This window comes from Echiichthys vipera (assembly GCF_963691815.1).
Source record: "Echiichthys vipera genome assembly, chromosome: 5".
Lineage (NCBI taxonomy): Eukaryota > Metazoa > Chordata > Actinopteri > Perciformes > Trachinidae > Echiichthys > Echiichthys vipera.
This window is the reverse complement of record NC_139830.1, coordinates 17,677,530-17,694,472: the sequence shown is the minus strand read 5'-3', so window position 1 is coordinate 17,694,472 and position 16,943 is coordinate 17,677,530. Positions and strand designations below refer to the sequence as shown.

Here is a 16,943-nt window from a genome sequence, read left to right as displayed (position 1 = left end):
GACAGAGCTTGGGTCCACAGCCATACAACTGCCGCAAGTGTGAAGTTGATTGGATGAATGTTTCTTGAGATGTGCAAAGTCAAACATTCCTTCTTTTGGCCAAATGACACCAAATTTTTCATGGAAACGCAGAGAATCGCGCATGTCCACCAAATGTAGCCGATAGCACAGAGCGTTCAGGAGATTTGAGTTCTGTCAGCCCCCACCCACAGCAATTGAGAAAACTCTGGGGGCCAGATCAAGAAAAACTGTATGAAAGATCAAAAATCAAATCTTAAAATGTGATCCATTACTACAGGTCATGTTTGTATCCTGTGCAATATGTTGTACTACGTGTACACCGAGGGTGGAAATGTGTGTATACCGATATGGGTACCTGTCAGAGTGTTTTAAAAAGGGTCCTACAGAGGGCAGTATTATGAAGGCTAAGGGTGAAATGTCCATAGATATGAAAGGACACTCCTTCATATGTAAAATAACTGTACTTTCTACATATTAACTGCAATGTCTATGCAATAATAATGACTGTCTTGCAGAAAAACTTGTATGGGAAGAGAGCATGACATCCGCAAATCCGTGTGCTGTGAGAATCAACTTCATCAAGGGGCAGGGCTGTCATGTTGTGGAGCACAGGCTTTCAACTCTGAAGAAGCTACCTGCTGTAAAGTAGGAGATGGAGTCACCAAAGCAGGTAATAACCACACATTTGTGTCAAGTTTCGTCCCCAGATAATGTATGGGAGCTGTTGAATGCAGTAAGGAAATTTACGAACATTTAAAGACTTCAAGTGGCTGCTTGATTACTTTGTTTCAACCTCAAAATGATGCTGACTAGTCTCTAGAAAGAGCACAACACATCTAAAACATGCCACAACAAATATTATATTATTAATCACCAGTTTATAAATGGTTAAACTGGGGCCGTCTAACACAACAAACCTGCAATATTTTCTACTCCATGAAGGTTTTAAATTCCGTTTTTTTGTTCAAAGTTTTTAAGAGAGGTCTTGATTCAACTACAAGGCCATTTTGGAGTCTGCAGTTTGTGGTGCTGTTATTTTTTATTACGTTTGACTGGTGTTCCTAAGGTGTTTCTAATACTGTGTAAGTTTTAGGTAATGAACTGCCTTACCTAAAGGGCTTCCAATACGTAGCCATTGTTTATGGGGCCAACTGTGTGCCAGCAAATGGGATTACCATTTCTTTTACCAGCCATGACAGCAACTCTGGTATAGTTTTTACTGTGTGTGTGTGTGTGCGTGTGTGTGTGTGTGTGTGTTTGTGTGTTTGATGTCATGGTAAAATGTGGTTCTGGAGACACCAACTGTAGCAGTACGTAACACAGAGGCAGGTTTCAGTAGTTTGGCAGGTGTTTTGTCTGTTTTCAGCCAACCGTGCTAGATACAGTCACAAAACATTTAAAGCATTTAGATGAGATCATAATGAAAACAGAGTTAAAAATGGGTGTGATCCAAGCAGGTGTGGGAGAAGTAGGGAGGTATGAGGTGGAGAAGGGATGTGGGAACTGGCTCATGTTACACCTAGCACTTTCAGCGGTAACTGTCGCTCTGGTGTTTGTATCTTGACTTTAGTCTCTGTTTCTATGTTGACTCGATCACAGCTGTTACAGAGGGTATAAGCGAGAATGTGTCAGCTTGCTGTGGACTGAAGGCTTACAACAAAGTCAATGAAATATGCTGTCAGTCAACTGTCATCGCCAAACCCGCGCCAAATGCAGAGTGTTGTGGTAAAAGTAAAGGTGAGTACAACTGGACACAACTGATGGATATAAATCATTATATAAACATACAGTGACCTAAACCCCGTTATACCTTGCGTGAACTACAGGTCCAACTACCAGACCCGACATTATCAACGATACGCTGATCCTTTAATAGAGTGATTGGCAAATAAGACACTTATTACACCACAAACAGGTTATGTGATCATTGCTTAGCTTCCCTGCTGTTATTCCTGTCTGCTTCTTTAGTAGGTAATACGCTGACTATATATAGAAGTATATATACTATAGAAGTATCTCGTACAACTCCACTTTAAAAACCCATTAAATATCTGCTTAAAAATACAAAGCAGTATGTGCTAAATTGAAGGTGAATTACTTTCGCCCTTGGCAATTAACCACCTTGTTTAGCCACTATCACTAACAAGCTCACCACAGTTCTGCACATACAGTAATTATTTCGTTATTGTAACATACTGTATACCATTCCCACTGAAAAATACTCAGTTCTTCTGACTGGCTGGCAGGTGTCAGGTGTTTATAACTGAACAGCATAATCAGACACCTACGGTGCAGATGTTTGTTTAGGGAGTATTAAACTTTTGCGTAAGAACCGCAACCCTGGGGCTGAGCTAAAGGGACCTTCACCTCACATATACAAAGACATACACCTTGTTTGGTCCCACAACTTACATATAAATATGATAATTTCATGATACGAAATTACACAAGTAATCTACAGAAATTCACAACTGTTTCATCTCATCTCAATCTTAAACAATTGTACATGTGACACAGAATCTGTTCTATTCTTTTGTATTCTATTAAAACACTTGTGATGTGCAGGATTCTGCTCTTTTCCACAGATGCTTACGACAGGGACACGCAGTTGTGTTGTGGCCCACATGATAACAAGACGATCCTGTGGAAAGAATCCAGTGACCATGTGTGTTGTGGGCATAACCAGTACAGCACTAAGACTGAGTGCTGCTGCTCAAAACCCCTCAGGAGACAGCCCATCAATTCCAGCTGCTGCCCGGAGTCAGGTGTGTCTGAATGTCATCTCTCACCTGCCTGGCGCAGTTTCATTGCTGGCTGTTTAAAATTGTGCTTTCATGTTCATGTTTTTTATTTATAAATTATGAAATATACAAACAGAGACACTTTGATTAATGTGCACCCTTATCATGTTTAAAAAAATGCTGCGTGAAGCTTTGGTTTTGCTGCTGGCGTTTTTTTTAACTTAACTAGAAATTATGCGTAGAATAGATACAGGTGCAGTTCCAAATCCCATACTTTTACTTTTTAATTTAAGTATGTACTCAAATGCCCTTATATATGTAGTACGGACTGTTACATACAGTACAATTGAGACATAACATAACTTTGTGAGTTGAACTTTGACCCTCTGCATCATACATGCTGTGCAAAGGATTGTGGGTCTAAATAGCCAAAATAGCATGCTGGCTTGCATACTGCAAAATGCGACCAGATTTAGTGGGACATTCTGGTATTTTTGGCAAAATACATTTGGCATTCTATGTATTTGAACATACTAAATCTTTTTCTGGCATACTAAATAGTATGGTAGATATAAGGGCAGCTGCAGTACTTACTCAAAGTAAAAATAAAAAGTATGTGATATCATGTTATTCTGACTCGTCCAATGATTTGTTTCACAGAACCATGTGAAAAGGCATCATTAGAAACTGGGAAAGGGCAGGTGTCCAGCAAAATCTCGCCAAAGTCATTCAGGAAAAGAAAGAAAGGATATTTTCCATAGAGAAAAGCCTTCAGTGCCGTTCTCCTCTCTCGATGAAAAAAACCCTCTTCAGTTCTGATAAAACTGATGCTATTGCACCATCTAAGCTAACCTCTTTAGGAGCCGCCATTGTTGTTTTGAACGAGCGCCAATCCCAACTCCCCCATCACCCCTCAACTGCCAGATCCTCACAGGACGTTGATTGTCTGGCTCACGTTTGAGCTGAACACAAACTACTACATTTCATTCTCGTAGTATAGTAGTATGAGAATTGGAACGCAGGGACAATACTGGTTACACATGCCAATGAGGTTTTTGCATGTATACTCTACATCTGTAACTGCTTAAAGTGTTACGTTGGCTGCAGTTTGTCATTACATGTCGTTTTCTGATTGTTTAGTTTGTAGAGAGCACATTGTGAGAATTTATATTTTCTCCATTTTTGATTGACAACCATCATGATTGCAAATTTTCATCTGAGGCCCAAAAATAGCACTGCATATAGGGGCCTCCACACAACCCAGATTTTCACTGGAATCTTAAAAACATCGGATTGCTATAACTGTAGGTCTGCACGGTGGGGTAGTGGTTAGCGCTGTCGTCTCACAGCGAGAAGGTTCCAGGTTCGCATCCTGGCCTGGGCCCTTCTGTGTGGAGTTTGCATGTTCTCCCCGTGTCTGCGTGGGTTTTCTCCGGGTTCTCCGGTTTCCTCCCACAGTCCAAAGACATGCATGTGTTAGGTTAATTGATGACTCTACAAAATTGCCCTTAGGTGTGAATGGTTGTCTGTCTCTGTTCGTTTCTATGTGCCCTGCGATAAACTGGCGTCCTGTCCAGGGTGTGCCCCGCCTCACGCCCAATGTAAGCTGGGATTGGCTCTAGCCCCCCCGCGACCCCGGGATAAGCGGTTGAAGATGAATGAATGAATGAATGAATGCTATAACTGTGAAAGGCTTATTAATGTGTTTGATGCTTCTATGTTGACTTGATCTTTGTCTTTATAGATCTCTGTGGGACGGAGACCTACAACAAATTCCATGAACTATGCTGTGATTCGACCGTTGTAGCCAAACCTGCGGCAAACGCTGAATGCTGTGGTAAAAGTGAGTAAAGTCGAATTCTAACACAGTGTCTTGGTGGAAAAGAAACTTGTGTCAGCCGTGTCATGGCTAAGGTAAAAGTAATGCGGTTTTAAGTACAGTGCTTTCTTTGCCACAGGCACGTTTACTACAGACACACAGTTGTGTTGTGGTCCACATCATAACAGGACGATCCTGTGGAAAGAATCCAGTGACCACGTGTGTTGTGGTCATAACCAGTACAGCACTAAGACTGAGTGCTGCTGCTCAAAACCCCTCAGGAGACAGCCCATCAATTCCAGCTGCTGCCCGGAGTCAGGTGTGTCTGAACGGTGTCCCTCACCTGTCTAACATAATTTCATGCAAATTTTATAAATTCTATCCAAGATTGCAGTAGCAGGTTCATGTTTATTATTGAACAATTTGAAGTTCATCTGCCCACATGATATCTCCATACTGGTTAGGTACAATTCCATAGCATTTGTAATTATAAAAACCACCTGTATCTCTTACAGCAAAATGCAATGCTATTTTTTTTCTGTGTCAAATCAAGAAACCTTGTTTTCACCATCTAAAACAAAGTCTGTGTTTAGAAGCTATGATGTGAAGTAACCTATGCTGCAGTGAGTATTGTATTTATTTTTGTTGATAAGTTGTTTATGTCTCGGGAGGCTGGAGAGGAATATTTGAACTTGCAGGATAAGACACAGACATTAGCTCTTGACTTTTATATAAAAAGGAGAAAAAGACACACACACACTTTGTTGACATATCTGCTACAATGAATCAGGTTATTTTTTCCCATGTACATACACAATCAAAATATAATATGTGCTTTATTTTGGCAGGTTTGCAACAACAGGTAAGAAAAACTCTGCTATGTAAAGTTTATACGATGTATTTTGCTGCAACAAGTCAGCTGTGTCAAAGCTGCACAAAATTGCATGCACCATAACAATAACATTTAACTGCTATCTGCAATACACTTTAATAAATAGGGGTTGGATAAGTAAACAAAAAACACCTGACAATACATTGCAGTCTGCTACAGTGTAATAAAGCTGACTTTTGTTGATTGTCTTGCATTGAACCGTGCAGAACAGGGAGACAGCAATGAGGCAGTGGGTTGCTTTTGAGATGTTTACATTTTTGTGTTTTTTTCTTTTTCTTTTTTTTTTTTTTTAGAAACCTGCACCTCAACCTAGCTGGTAAGTCAACCAAAAATGTTATAACTATTATACTGAGACCAACAAAACTTTTTGCCACAAACTGACAATCATCAAATAATTAAATACTGACCCAGTTTGGTTCACAGTACCTGGTTAACTTAACCAAGTACCAATGTGTTGATCAGTGGGTCTTAACCCTTGAACTTTCAGAAATGTATTGTTAATTGTACAAAAACGATGGGCACATAAGTGTAAGTTTGAAAAGAACTAGAGTAGATTATTACAGTTCATAACCATACATATTTCAGTTTGATTATGGTTTGAAAAACATTTTGAACACATTTCCTGATTATTGTGTAACTATTGATAGCAACATGTATCGTGTCATCAGCATGCATCGTATCTTTGCACATCCACAGCACTGAGCAAGGCACGAGTCTCTGTGGGTCATCATGTTACAATCCAGGTTACCTTCGCTGCTGTGAGAGAAACGAGGGGGAGCCTCAGAGGTGCTGCTCCCCAGGTATGATGACAGTGTTTTGGGTATGCGGGTGATGCTTCTGTCAGTTGTTATCTGATGGGAGTGATGGGTGTGGATGTGAACTGTGAAAAGTTAGATTTCCAGCGGGGAGGATTGTATTGCACTGTATTGTGTTATTGTTTTTTAATTATATTTATTTTTCTGGTGTCAATATGGCCTCATCTTATATCCTCTTAAACACCCTATCCCCATTGGAAATAAGCCTTAAGGCTTTATTGTGTTAACCTGACTTTTATTTAAACATTCACTGCCCTGGCTGAGCTGTTGTGGTTTTTAATTAAATCGTCTAAATAGTGGTTCTCAAACTTTGTAAATGATGTACCACTTCAGAAAATATCAGGATCTCTCAAGTACCACCACTAAGACCAATGTTAAATACATTAAAATTAAATACATTCTCATTAAGCTAAACTGTAGGTTTACTTAGAGACTTTTGCTAAAGGAGTAGTCAGACTCATTCATCCACAGCGCTTTACAAAGTTGGACGCTCAGCTTCTGCTGACTACGATGGGGAAGTGTAGAGCAGGTTGTTCTACTGCAGCGAAACTATTGGATAAATGCTGGGCTTTGTCCCGCCCATCGGACGCTCAGCGCCTCTGGGGGTCTATGGGACATTGGGCTGCCCGGACGCTCGGCTTCTGCATGATGATCGGATGAGCTGTCTGAGGCAGAATCCTTTTTTTGATTGACAGCTAAATGAGCGAATCAGTGATCTTGAAAAATAAACATCCACCGGAGCATTTTCCAAGTTTTTCATTCTGTTGTTCTGAATTGATCCGGAGACTTTACCGATCCCCAGCGACTTTATCTTTGTTAAGAACGACTAGCGTTGTGTTTGGTGACTCTGTTCTGCCACTCTGCGGTTTCTTTCCCCAACGAGCAGCGGCAGCTGTGGAGCTTCTCCCCCCGTCACTCACACTCACACTCACACTCACACTCACAGGCGGTCACACTCACAGTAGCCTGGTGCAGCAGCTCCAGCTGGACCAAGGCCGTTTAAGCAGCCTAGCTCTGCTGGCCATTGAGAGGACACTGGTCTTGCCCTGGAAAAGACGCCTAGTTGGTACGACAAGGTCACAGATCATTTTCTTGAAAAGGAACGGTGGGCAGAATTTACATATAAATAAACAAACACATTTATGATTTAGGCCGGAAAAATGAGCTTCCCCTCCTTGAAAGAGCAGCAGCCGCCACTGGTCTGAAGCCTAACCTCTTTGTTTCTTGGTCTCATTACATGGTATTTGTGAAGCCACACAAACTCCTCAGCCAATGTACTTCCATTTGCTATCTCTATGTCAGTTATGCGTAGCTATAATTATTGTAACTTTCCTGCATAAGATTCAAGACATAATTGATTTCTGATCTGACACCCTTATCTGCAGGACGACATCGCCTGTTCTTTCCAAAAGTTTTCTGTATAACCATCACTTACCGTCACCTTACTTGGTTAAGTTTGGGGGAATGTCACAAGAGACAGGAGTTTCAGGTCTGAAGCAAAATGAATAATTGACCATTTAAGAGGGAATAGCCGAAACATCAGAAACATCTTATAAAAACAGCATTGGGATATCGGGTGTGTCTATTTACATTTTTGTCTTTTGGAGGAATGAATGGAAGGTTTTATATGACACTGGCCAACACCTTTCCTTTTTCTGACTGCTTCCAGACAAGTTTCCAGACCATAAAGTCTAGTCCTATTTAGTCATGAATAAAAACATTGTTATCTTTTTTATTTGCTCGACTGACCTCATGGAATATCGTTGGTAAAATGAAAGGGCAGAGGGGAGACTTACAATAAGAGCTGCCGTTACAATGCAAGACACTGGTGAGTCTCCACCCTTCCCTGAGGTGCCTCGTGAAAGCACGTTGGAGTCAGACAGGCTCTGACATGTCTGTGAGAGGGTATTGTCTTGAGAAATACAAATTTAGACAACAGGTGTCTAACAGACATAAGATCCTGTAAGTCTTATTCTTTTAACTTCTCCTTGATATCCTGAGTCATCTTTTTCAGACGTCATTCATCGCACTCCTCCGTCTGATAAAGCCTAACTGTTTTTGCTTGTTCCGCCCACCTTTAACCGTTCTCCTCGTCTTTTAAGGTCGATGTGATGATGCCCCCACTGTGTATAACCCACGTACACACATCTGCTGTGATGGCTGTGTGTCTGAGTGGAAGCATCAAAATAATCATGTATGTACTGATGGATTCTTTGCTGCTGAAATGTTCTGTGTTTTCTGTGGGAAATGTAAACCACCCTTTTTCCCGTCATTCCTTCCTTAAAAACTTTCCTGCCTAATGTGTTTTTAATCAATAGGGATTGTTGGTTTTAGGAAGTGCACCAAATCCCTTTAATACAATATATGCAAAGAATAATTTCTCAGTTTTTGAACTAACAGCAGTGCATCCCAGTTATTGCTGTAAAAAGAAAAGAATCGAGAGTACTCGGAGCTCCACCCCAGCTCCTTATATACAGCAAGTGACTGGGTTTTGTGTCTAACGGATGAAACGCAGAGCTAACACTGGTGATGTGAAGAGAAAATGCAAAAGGATATTAACTTTTTTTTGTTTTGGAATATATTTTTGTCAGAATCCATGCATATGTATGTTCTCATGTGTGCATTTGAGCATGTGCCTGTGCCTGTATCGCTGCTTTCTTTTATTTTTTTTTCTGAGAGACGCTGTTTGACTTGGCTAAGACCTTGTACGAGGACAGAGAAGATGGAGAGGAATGTTTAGATGTAACACAGCTAAAGAGAAAATGTGTTGTTCTCAGTTTCACGGCTGGCCTGGACACCACCACTGCGGTACAGAAGTCTATGATCCTTACAAGGAGATCTGCTGCGAAGGACACAGGTGATTATGTGTGCATGTGTGTTTACCCTTATCCATGAAAAAAACTGATGAAATTCAGTGAGACTGCGAGACCTTTTTTTTTTAAGCAGCTTGGTGTGTTGCAGTATCCGGTATATGTTTTGTGCTGTCTTGGGCGAGGATACAGACGCACTCAGACATGTGTGTCATGGAAACATTCTGGCAGACTGGTTTCATACTGTCTCCAAGACAGACGGACATTCCAGCAACACTGACCCTCAGCTGCGGCTCCTTTGTATGTGTGGAAACATCTTAAAAGGCACCAAGCTACTGAGCCAAGACATCATTTGTCTGTCTCGGTTTGCAGCTGCTTTGACAAATTTCTGCTTTTTCTTTCTGTCCACCAGGGCTTTACAATATTTGAACAGGGCTCTGATATTTAAAGGTTTCGTTATGTTTTAGTTAAATTAAGTAAAATTAAACTCAGCTGATCGTTCAGCTTTTTACCTTATGGTTCAGCTGCTTTCTTGTTGAGTAGCTAGTCGTTTCCAACTCTGTACGCTACCAAACAGCAGAAGTTAACAGTTAACAGCAGTAATAAAATCTAACAAACTAAAAGACCCCACCAGACAAGAGACGCATGCAGACACTTGCCCTAAGTGGGCTGGATGTGGAAGTTGGCAAGTGTTTGCTGATATGTTTGCTATTCACTTGAAAACATTTGACAGCCTTTTTGAGTAATCAAAACAAAAAAACAAAGCCATCAGAAACCGGTTGTCTTCTACATCTACAGTGGCATCATAAGTTTTACGCATGTAGCAACCCGAAGAGTCTTTATGGGCTTTGTCGTGGAAATTTTCTGCTCTTGGTGAAGAATGAAATAACAAATTCTTGCCGGCCGACAAAGTTTTATTTTCTTTGCAAAGAAAAGGTCAATCGACATGCGAGCGGTTCGGAATGAAGAAAGACCGTGAGCATCAGGAAACTTGAACATTTATACATGAGGGAAAGCCCACCCCTTGAATGTGTATTACATCCTTTGTCTACTGTGGGGTTGATCAGCCCAGACATCCTGTAGTATGATCAAGAAGTCTAGTCAACACAGTTCACTTTTCACAGACATCCTGCCGTATAATTAAGAGGTCTGATCAACACAGTTCAGAATACAAAAGGGTCTGAATACATCATGAGACAGTGAGCGGTTGGCTGTCTCCAAAACTTGAAATACAATTACAAGGTTTAGACATTAAAACACACAAATGGGTAGCAAAGAAAAAGAGATCTGATATCTTGGGGGGAAAGCGGGGTGAGGAGGCTTCTCAAAGAAAAAGGAATATTCAAATTTACCATTACAGCTTCAAATCTATTTTTTTCACCTTTTCTTATTTATTATCCTGCTGTGATCCGTGCCACAGTACTGAAGTTGTAATGCTGACATGCTGCTTTCACCTTCCAGCTTTTGAATGTTAAATGATCTGTCTCTATAACATAATAATGACCTCTTTATATCACTCGCCTGATTTGACCTTAACTACAAGCTCTGTTTCTCTATGCAGACATCCCAAAAAAGAAAACACTCACTGCTGTGGGGTACAAGCTTACAACATTAAAGACCCACAGATGAAGTGCTGTGCAGGGACACTGCACCCGTTGTCCGGCAAGCTTGGACATGATGCGCAGTGCTGTGGAGCCACTCTACACTACACTACTCCACTCTACACTCCGCTGGTAGGCTTTTATTATTTTATGATTATAATTATAATAATGTGCCTATTTCAAACCTTAAATGTACCCAGAAAGAGGAAAACATTTTTTGGGGAAACACACTTTATACTTAAGCTCATGTAAGAACAGTCTGAAAGTGGGGCTAAACAGCAAGACAAGCTCTGTCAAAAGAAATAAAAATATGCCCTCGATCTGTACTCCTCAGTTTGACATGTTTTAAATCATTGAATCCAGCCTTTTTTCACAGTAAAGGCGTGCAGAGCCCACAACCTCAACATGCGGACAGTACATGTGAGATTATGTTTCCCTAAAATAACACCATTTGTAAGCTTAATTATTTGTATAATATTTTTCTGCACATTATGCATAGCCTAAAGTTATTCATTTTTAATACTAAAGCAAAACTCAACTCTTTGGTTTGGTGCACCAGTCACAGCGCTTCGGCCTATAACCCTGGAGAGATCCACAACGTGCGCTCTGGATCTGCTTACTGTTTATCATGCAGTAATCAGTAATATCAGAAGGAAATCCTATTTTTCTATTTTCATAATTGTCGTGTTTTGACCCAACAAGTTTGTCCCGTCTAGAATACCGCCACGCCCTGTTGTTTTACGTGCTCGTTGTTGTATTTCCTCAGTCCCGTGTTACCATTAAATTAGCTTACAAGCTACCTGCCATTCTCCCTAGTCTCATGTTCCCCTCATTAACAGACGAATGAGTACACAACAATAATGTTCTGACCATAATTGTGACCATTCATATTGTTCATTATATCTTCTTTCTAACAAGAGTGTTTGCTGCTCAAGTGAAGACAACGAGGCGCTCTACTCTGCCAAGACAGGATTCGGATGCTGTGGTCATTTCTACTTCAACGCCTCTCTCTGGACATGCTGTGCGGGGAAGTTGAGTCCAGGGGATCCACCAGGAAAGCATCAGAGCGAGATGATTAAAGGTCAGTTATGCGATACTGGGACACTAATTCACATAAAAGTATTTGATCTTTTGTCATATTAGCTTGATTAGGGCAGTGCCTGTTTAGGGCTTGCCCGTTTGGAGCAGGCCGATTGCTTGGTCTCCTGCTTGTAGCATTCCAAGAACCACTCAACCAATTGAACTGATACTCCACACCACACCCCCTTGGGTCCTCAGCAATACACTTGCCAAATGTCAATTTGATTGGATAAACGGTTCTTCAGTTATGTGAAGGACATTCATACAATACTTACATCCATACACAAATAGATAGGCTCCTACTTTAAATAGATGGATGCTGCTGCTAGCTTGTACAGCACCACCTATTGGTCAAATGACTCCACATTTGCCATATTTCTGCATCTTAACAATAATGTGTGTATTCTGTTCTTTTTCAGATTCCAGACTTCTGTCAGTCAACAATCTGAATGAAGCAGATCTTTGCAACGAGAGTAAGATATCGGTTTATAATCTAGATTTTTTTTTGTGAAGTCGGGATCCCACACCCGTTTATGAATATATGTTAATTTGTCAATTTTATGTGTTTGTTTATGTCACTGTTTAGTGCATATTGGGACTGTGGAAAGTGTGTCTCTGCACAGCATTGTGTTCAGCAGTGTGCTGAAAATCCACGGAAGAAATGCCGCCGTGACACCTCTGGACTCGCCTCACGTCCTGAAAACACCGGAGTACTGCAGCTTCCCTAAACTGACCCCTGGGAAGAACTACTTCTTTGATAAAGCTAATGTCTTCACTGATTTCAACCATGACTCCTTTCCCCAGTCACTCCATTTCATTATTTCCAGGTGCTTTCGTCCTTAGGACACCACTGTTACATGGTCAGGGTTAGCCATTTTAATCTAAAATCTAATTTTAATGTTATCAGTTGTAATTGAAAAAAGTAAGGCAAGGGCTATTTTCACCCGGGTACAAATATCAATGTATGCTATTTGTACCCGGGTGTCGGTAGCCAAGTTAGCCAACAATGCTTTTTTCACCCATTGTTTTTGCCTAATCCTAATCATGTAGTTTTTTTCTGCCTAAATCTAACCAAACTGCAACAATAATAAGTCAACAAAACTTTTAAGTTACTTCCCAGGTTGGATTCAAACCATGGTCTCCTGAGTAAAAGTCCAATGCTTATCCCACTCACCCACAGTTCACTACTGCATTACTTTGTCACTCTTTGAGACGTCACGTGTAAAAACCAGATTGTGCAGTAAAAGCTATTTTCACCTGGGTGTATATAGACACTCACATTAGCTAACGAACTAACTAATCAGTGACATGTGACACTGTGGTTCATGCAACAATATTTATATGTAGCCTGATTTTCACATAAGCTAAACAGCTATCAGTGAATGTCATTTGTTTTTCAGAACATTGTGCAAGTTTTTACCATTTTTTTAGTACTTAGTACTATTTTTGTACGTTTGTACTTTATTGTTTTTCTTCTTGCACTAAATGACAACTATTTGCACAAGTTGTTCAATCATACAGTTGTATGTTTACATGTAAATGACATGATTTATCATTGTTTATAAAGCTAATTGATGAACATTTCTTCAAAAATATCAGTGATATAAATATGCTATAAGGAAACAAAACCCCAATCATCCAAATATGACCTGTGGTGAGATTTAGGTTTCTTAATAACTAGCTATTTCCATTTTATCAAAAACTATTGTTGTATCTATAGCCTATATTTTCTATGTCTTTTTATTTTTAAGCGACAGAAACTTATAATATTGCATGTTTAAATATGTTTGATGACACATCTGTTATCCAATTATTATTGCATGGTTAATATATGACAGGATCTATTATGGGTGCTTTGTGTTTTATACATTTTATCTAAATAAAAAACAGTTATAATGAAACCTGTTGTGTTTTATGTTACTAAATGTTGGGCTTGAGCTTGGGTGAAACTTAGTGGAGGTTCATAGTTAATACCCTGACATTGCGGGATGTGTATTTTATCAAAAACAGTGGCCTGTTTTTCTCCCGTGGGCCTTTATATGCAGACAGGATAGCTAAAAGATACAATTGTTGTGTAATTGAAGTTTACTGCTCATATACTGCTAAAGGTATAATTTTAACTAAAAGTGGGCCACTTTAGTCCAAAGCAGTATTAAAATACTACTAGTTCATTGATATTAGTATACTTACTACATTAAGTATACTAAAGGAAATATCCTTTATCTACTTATGTTAACTTAATAAGACTAGATAAAATGTATTCATAATTTATTCATACCTAGTAAAAATAACATAAATAAGTGTGTGGTTTGGTCACAGCTTGTTATGGATCTATTTTCATTCCAATCCTGCAATAAAGCCCTCAAAAAATAATATACCATTGATGAAAATCATGACGTTTTTGGTCTTCCTGCTCCAATCTGAAGTTAATCTTTGGCACAACATACATCCATCTTGCAGGAACTCCAAACAGGGGCGGATTTCAAAGGTAATTTAATGTTTTATCGGAAGGTTGAAGGAAGTGTGATCAGAGGGTGAGGTGTATTCACCCTCATCCCTTGTTTTCTGTTGTGGACCAAATACACGTGCAGGATATTGAACTGTAGGTACAAGAGAAAAAGTGCATGGGGATAAGTAGGTAAACTTGGATAATACTGGTATTCTGTGTTGGTTTGTAGAGTCGTTCATAAGCATCTTTGCTGAAGTAAACCTATTGCTTTATTTGGCATTATCCAGAGACTTTGAGCCAACAGATCCAACCAGGATCACAGAACATGCAAATGCATTGAATTCTGCTTAGTGAATAAACTTGACTGTTTTTAAGGTATGGGCTATTATTACCTTGCTGGAATCACTAATGTATGCTTATAAAATAAGTATATTTAAATCATGTCATTTTTGGGTGATAAATTAGCTTGTCATACTATTTATACAATATAGTGTAATGAAAGTCAAAAGTAAATTTAAGTGTTTGCCATTATACTACCCCTAGCTTCATACATCCCTGAACACACGCATACAATTTTTTAATGCCTGTAGAAAAAAAAGACTTTGTGACGGTAACCAAGATGCCACAAAGGCCAATAACATAAGCCAAAAGCAGGTGCAAATGCAAAAATTATTTATTTTTCCCTAACAAAAAGAAATAGACCTGGACCAAAACAACAGAAAGGTTCAGATGGGCTGGTAAAAAATAAGCATAACAGGAGACTCTGAACTGAACCACAAAAACAGTAATGTCAGTCCCATCCTTCCCAAGCAAAATACGATTAAATTTAATGAATACTACATAAAGAAAATTATGCAATGAAGGGGGAGGGAACCTGACTGTGAAGGCACAGCTATCTTTATAAGCTGAGGCTTCATTAGGCCAACATGGTGCAGCTTGGGCCAGGAGCCTTCAATTAACCAATCAGTGTTCAGGAACAGCCAGGCAGCCTGAGGTAGTGGAGTGGAGAGACAGGTTAGTACAATATTAACACAAGCAGAGGGAGCGCATAACACTTGACATCGTCATAATTTCCCTTCCTTTATTTCTCTCTTATTCTAAAACAAGGTATGAAAAACCATCACAAATATATGCTGGTAAATGCTATAGTCTTGCACTGGGCACAGGTGGGTTGGTACTGCAATCAGCTCTTCTGGTACCTTAAAACAACATAGGCAGAGAGAGCAATTAATGCAGAACTGAGGCTTTAAGGTTACACACACACACACACACACACACACACACACACACACACACACACACACACACACACACACACATACATACACACACACACACACACACACACACACACACACACACACACACACACACACACACACACACACACACACATACATACACACACACACACACACACACACACACACACACACACACACACACACATAAGTGATGATAACTGACCTTTGTGCTATACACTTGACACGTATTGTTTTGCTTTTGTTCCATTCCAGTTAATCACATGAGAAACTGTTTTTTTTTTTTGCCGACTGGAATGTCTAAATAAATAAGAAATTCCAGACATATTTAACAATGTCTTGGCTGCCGTTAGGGAGACACCAACATACTTAACATGCCATTATGGACTGAGTCATTTAAAAGTAAGCACAACAAGTTTGGTGTCCCACATATTTTGTGTTTGTTGTTGCCAACTGACTACATCTAAAAGTCTTACAAAAGAAAACAGTTACACGGTTGTTTGTTCCTAACCTCTAATTCGACCTACATGAGTGTTTCCTAAATTAGTGCCCCTAGTGGAAGTTGTTGAACAACACGGCCTCATACCTAAACATAATGGTCGCAGTTTTAAACACATGGTTAAATGAGCACTGTGTAGGTTTTTTCTCATCTTGTGAGAACATTGTATATTGCATTCAAACAAATAGTGATATCGCTTTTTTCAAGCATGCGTAACTACTGTAGGTGCTATGTGCCAAGAAGCTGTTAACCCCTTATTTTCTTAATTTGGCGGCCACGTCGCCTTTTTAATTCTCTTTTTCACTTTTTTGGTGATGGCAATTTCTTATCCTGTGCTGGGCATGAGTATGATCTTGCATTCTGAACAAAAGTGCAGCTCAAGCTTTCAAATTTTCCGGGGCAGTGGCAAACCCCTCTCGCTGAGCTCCTTATCCAGTCTTTCACCGGCAGGCTGGCTCTGAGCAAAAACGTGTTTAGCCTAACCAGTACCATGTAGTGCTTTATGTCCCTCTCGGCCGTTTATTGTTTTATATAGACCGGAAGGACACGGAAGCATCCATAGAGTTTACCTGGCCCATGTAAATACAGATAAGGAATTATTGACTCAGGGGATAAGTCAGATTGTTGGCAGAGGTAATTTACACCAATGAGGACTTATTTTATGAATTAAGATATTGATCTAAGGTAGTAAATGACTTAAAACGCTACACAGTGTCCCTTTAATGTTGTGACAAGGTTGCAGTTTGGTTAGGTTTAGGCATCAAAACAAATTGCTTATATTTAGGAAGATTGTGGTTTGGGTTAAAATAAGATATGTAACTTTAGTTACGTACATAACCATGATGAGACATAATTACATTCGTAAAGTAGCATTAAGTTCAAAGTAACTTAAGTTCAAAGAAGTCAACGTTAACTTGATTTAACATGGGACACAAACAGGCAGTCTCCTGGGTG

At 39.8% G+C, this 16,943-nt stretch overlaps 1 protein-coding gene across 1 annotated transcript; it reads left to right on the top strand.

The window, feature by feature from the left end:
• Positions 1–5,334: 5,334 nt before the first annotated feature.
• Positions 5,335–12,622, top strand: LOC310947429 (uncharacterized protein; the record flags this gene model as incomplete). The annotated part of the gene is made up of 9 exons (XM_083914217.1): positions 5,335–5,443; positions 5,767–5,789; positions 6,170–6,273; positions 8,391–8,482; positions 9,066–9,145; positions 10,660–10,831; positions 11,618–11,780; positions 12,199–12,252; positions 12,366–12,622. The coding sequence occupies exons 1-9, from the start codon at positions 5,363–5,365 to the stop codon at positions 12,620–12,622; spliced, it is 1,026 nt and encodes a 341-aa protein (XP_083770343.1). The 5' UTR covers positions 5,335–5,362.
• Between the last annotated feature and the right edge of the window lie 4,321 nt (positions 12,623–16,943).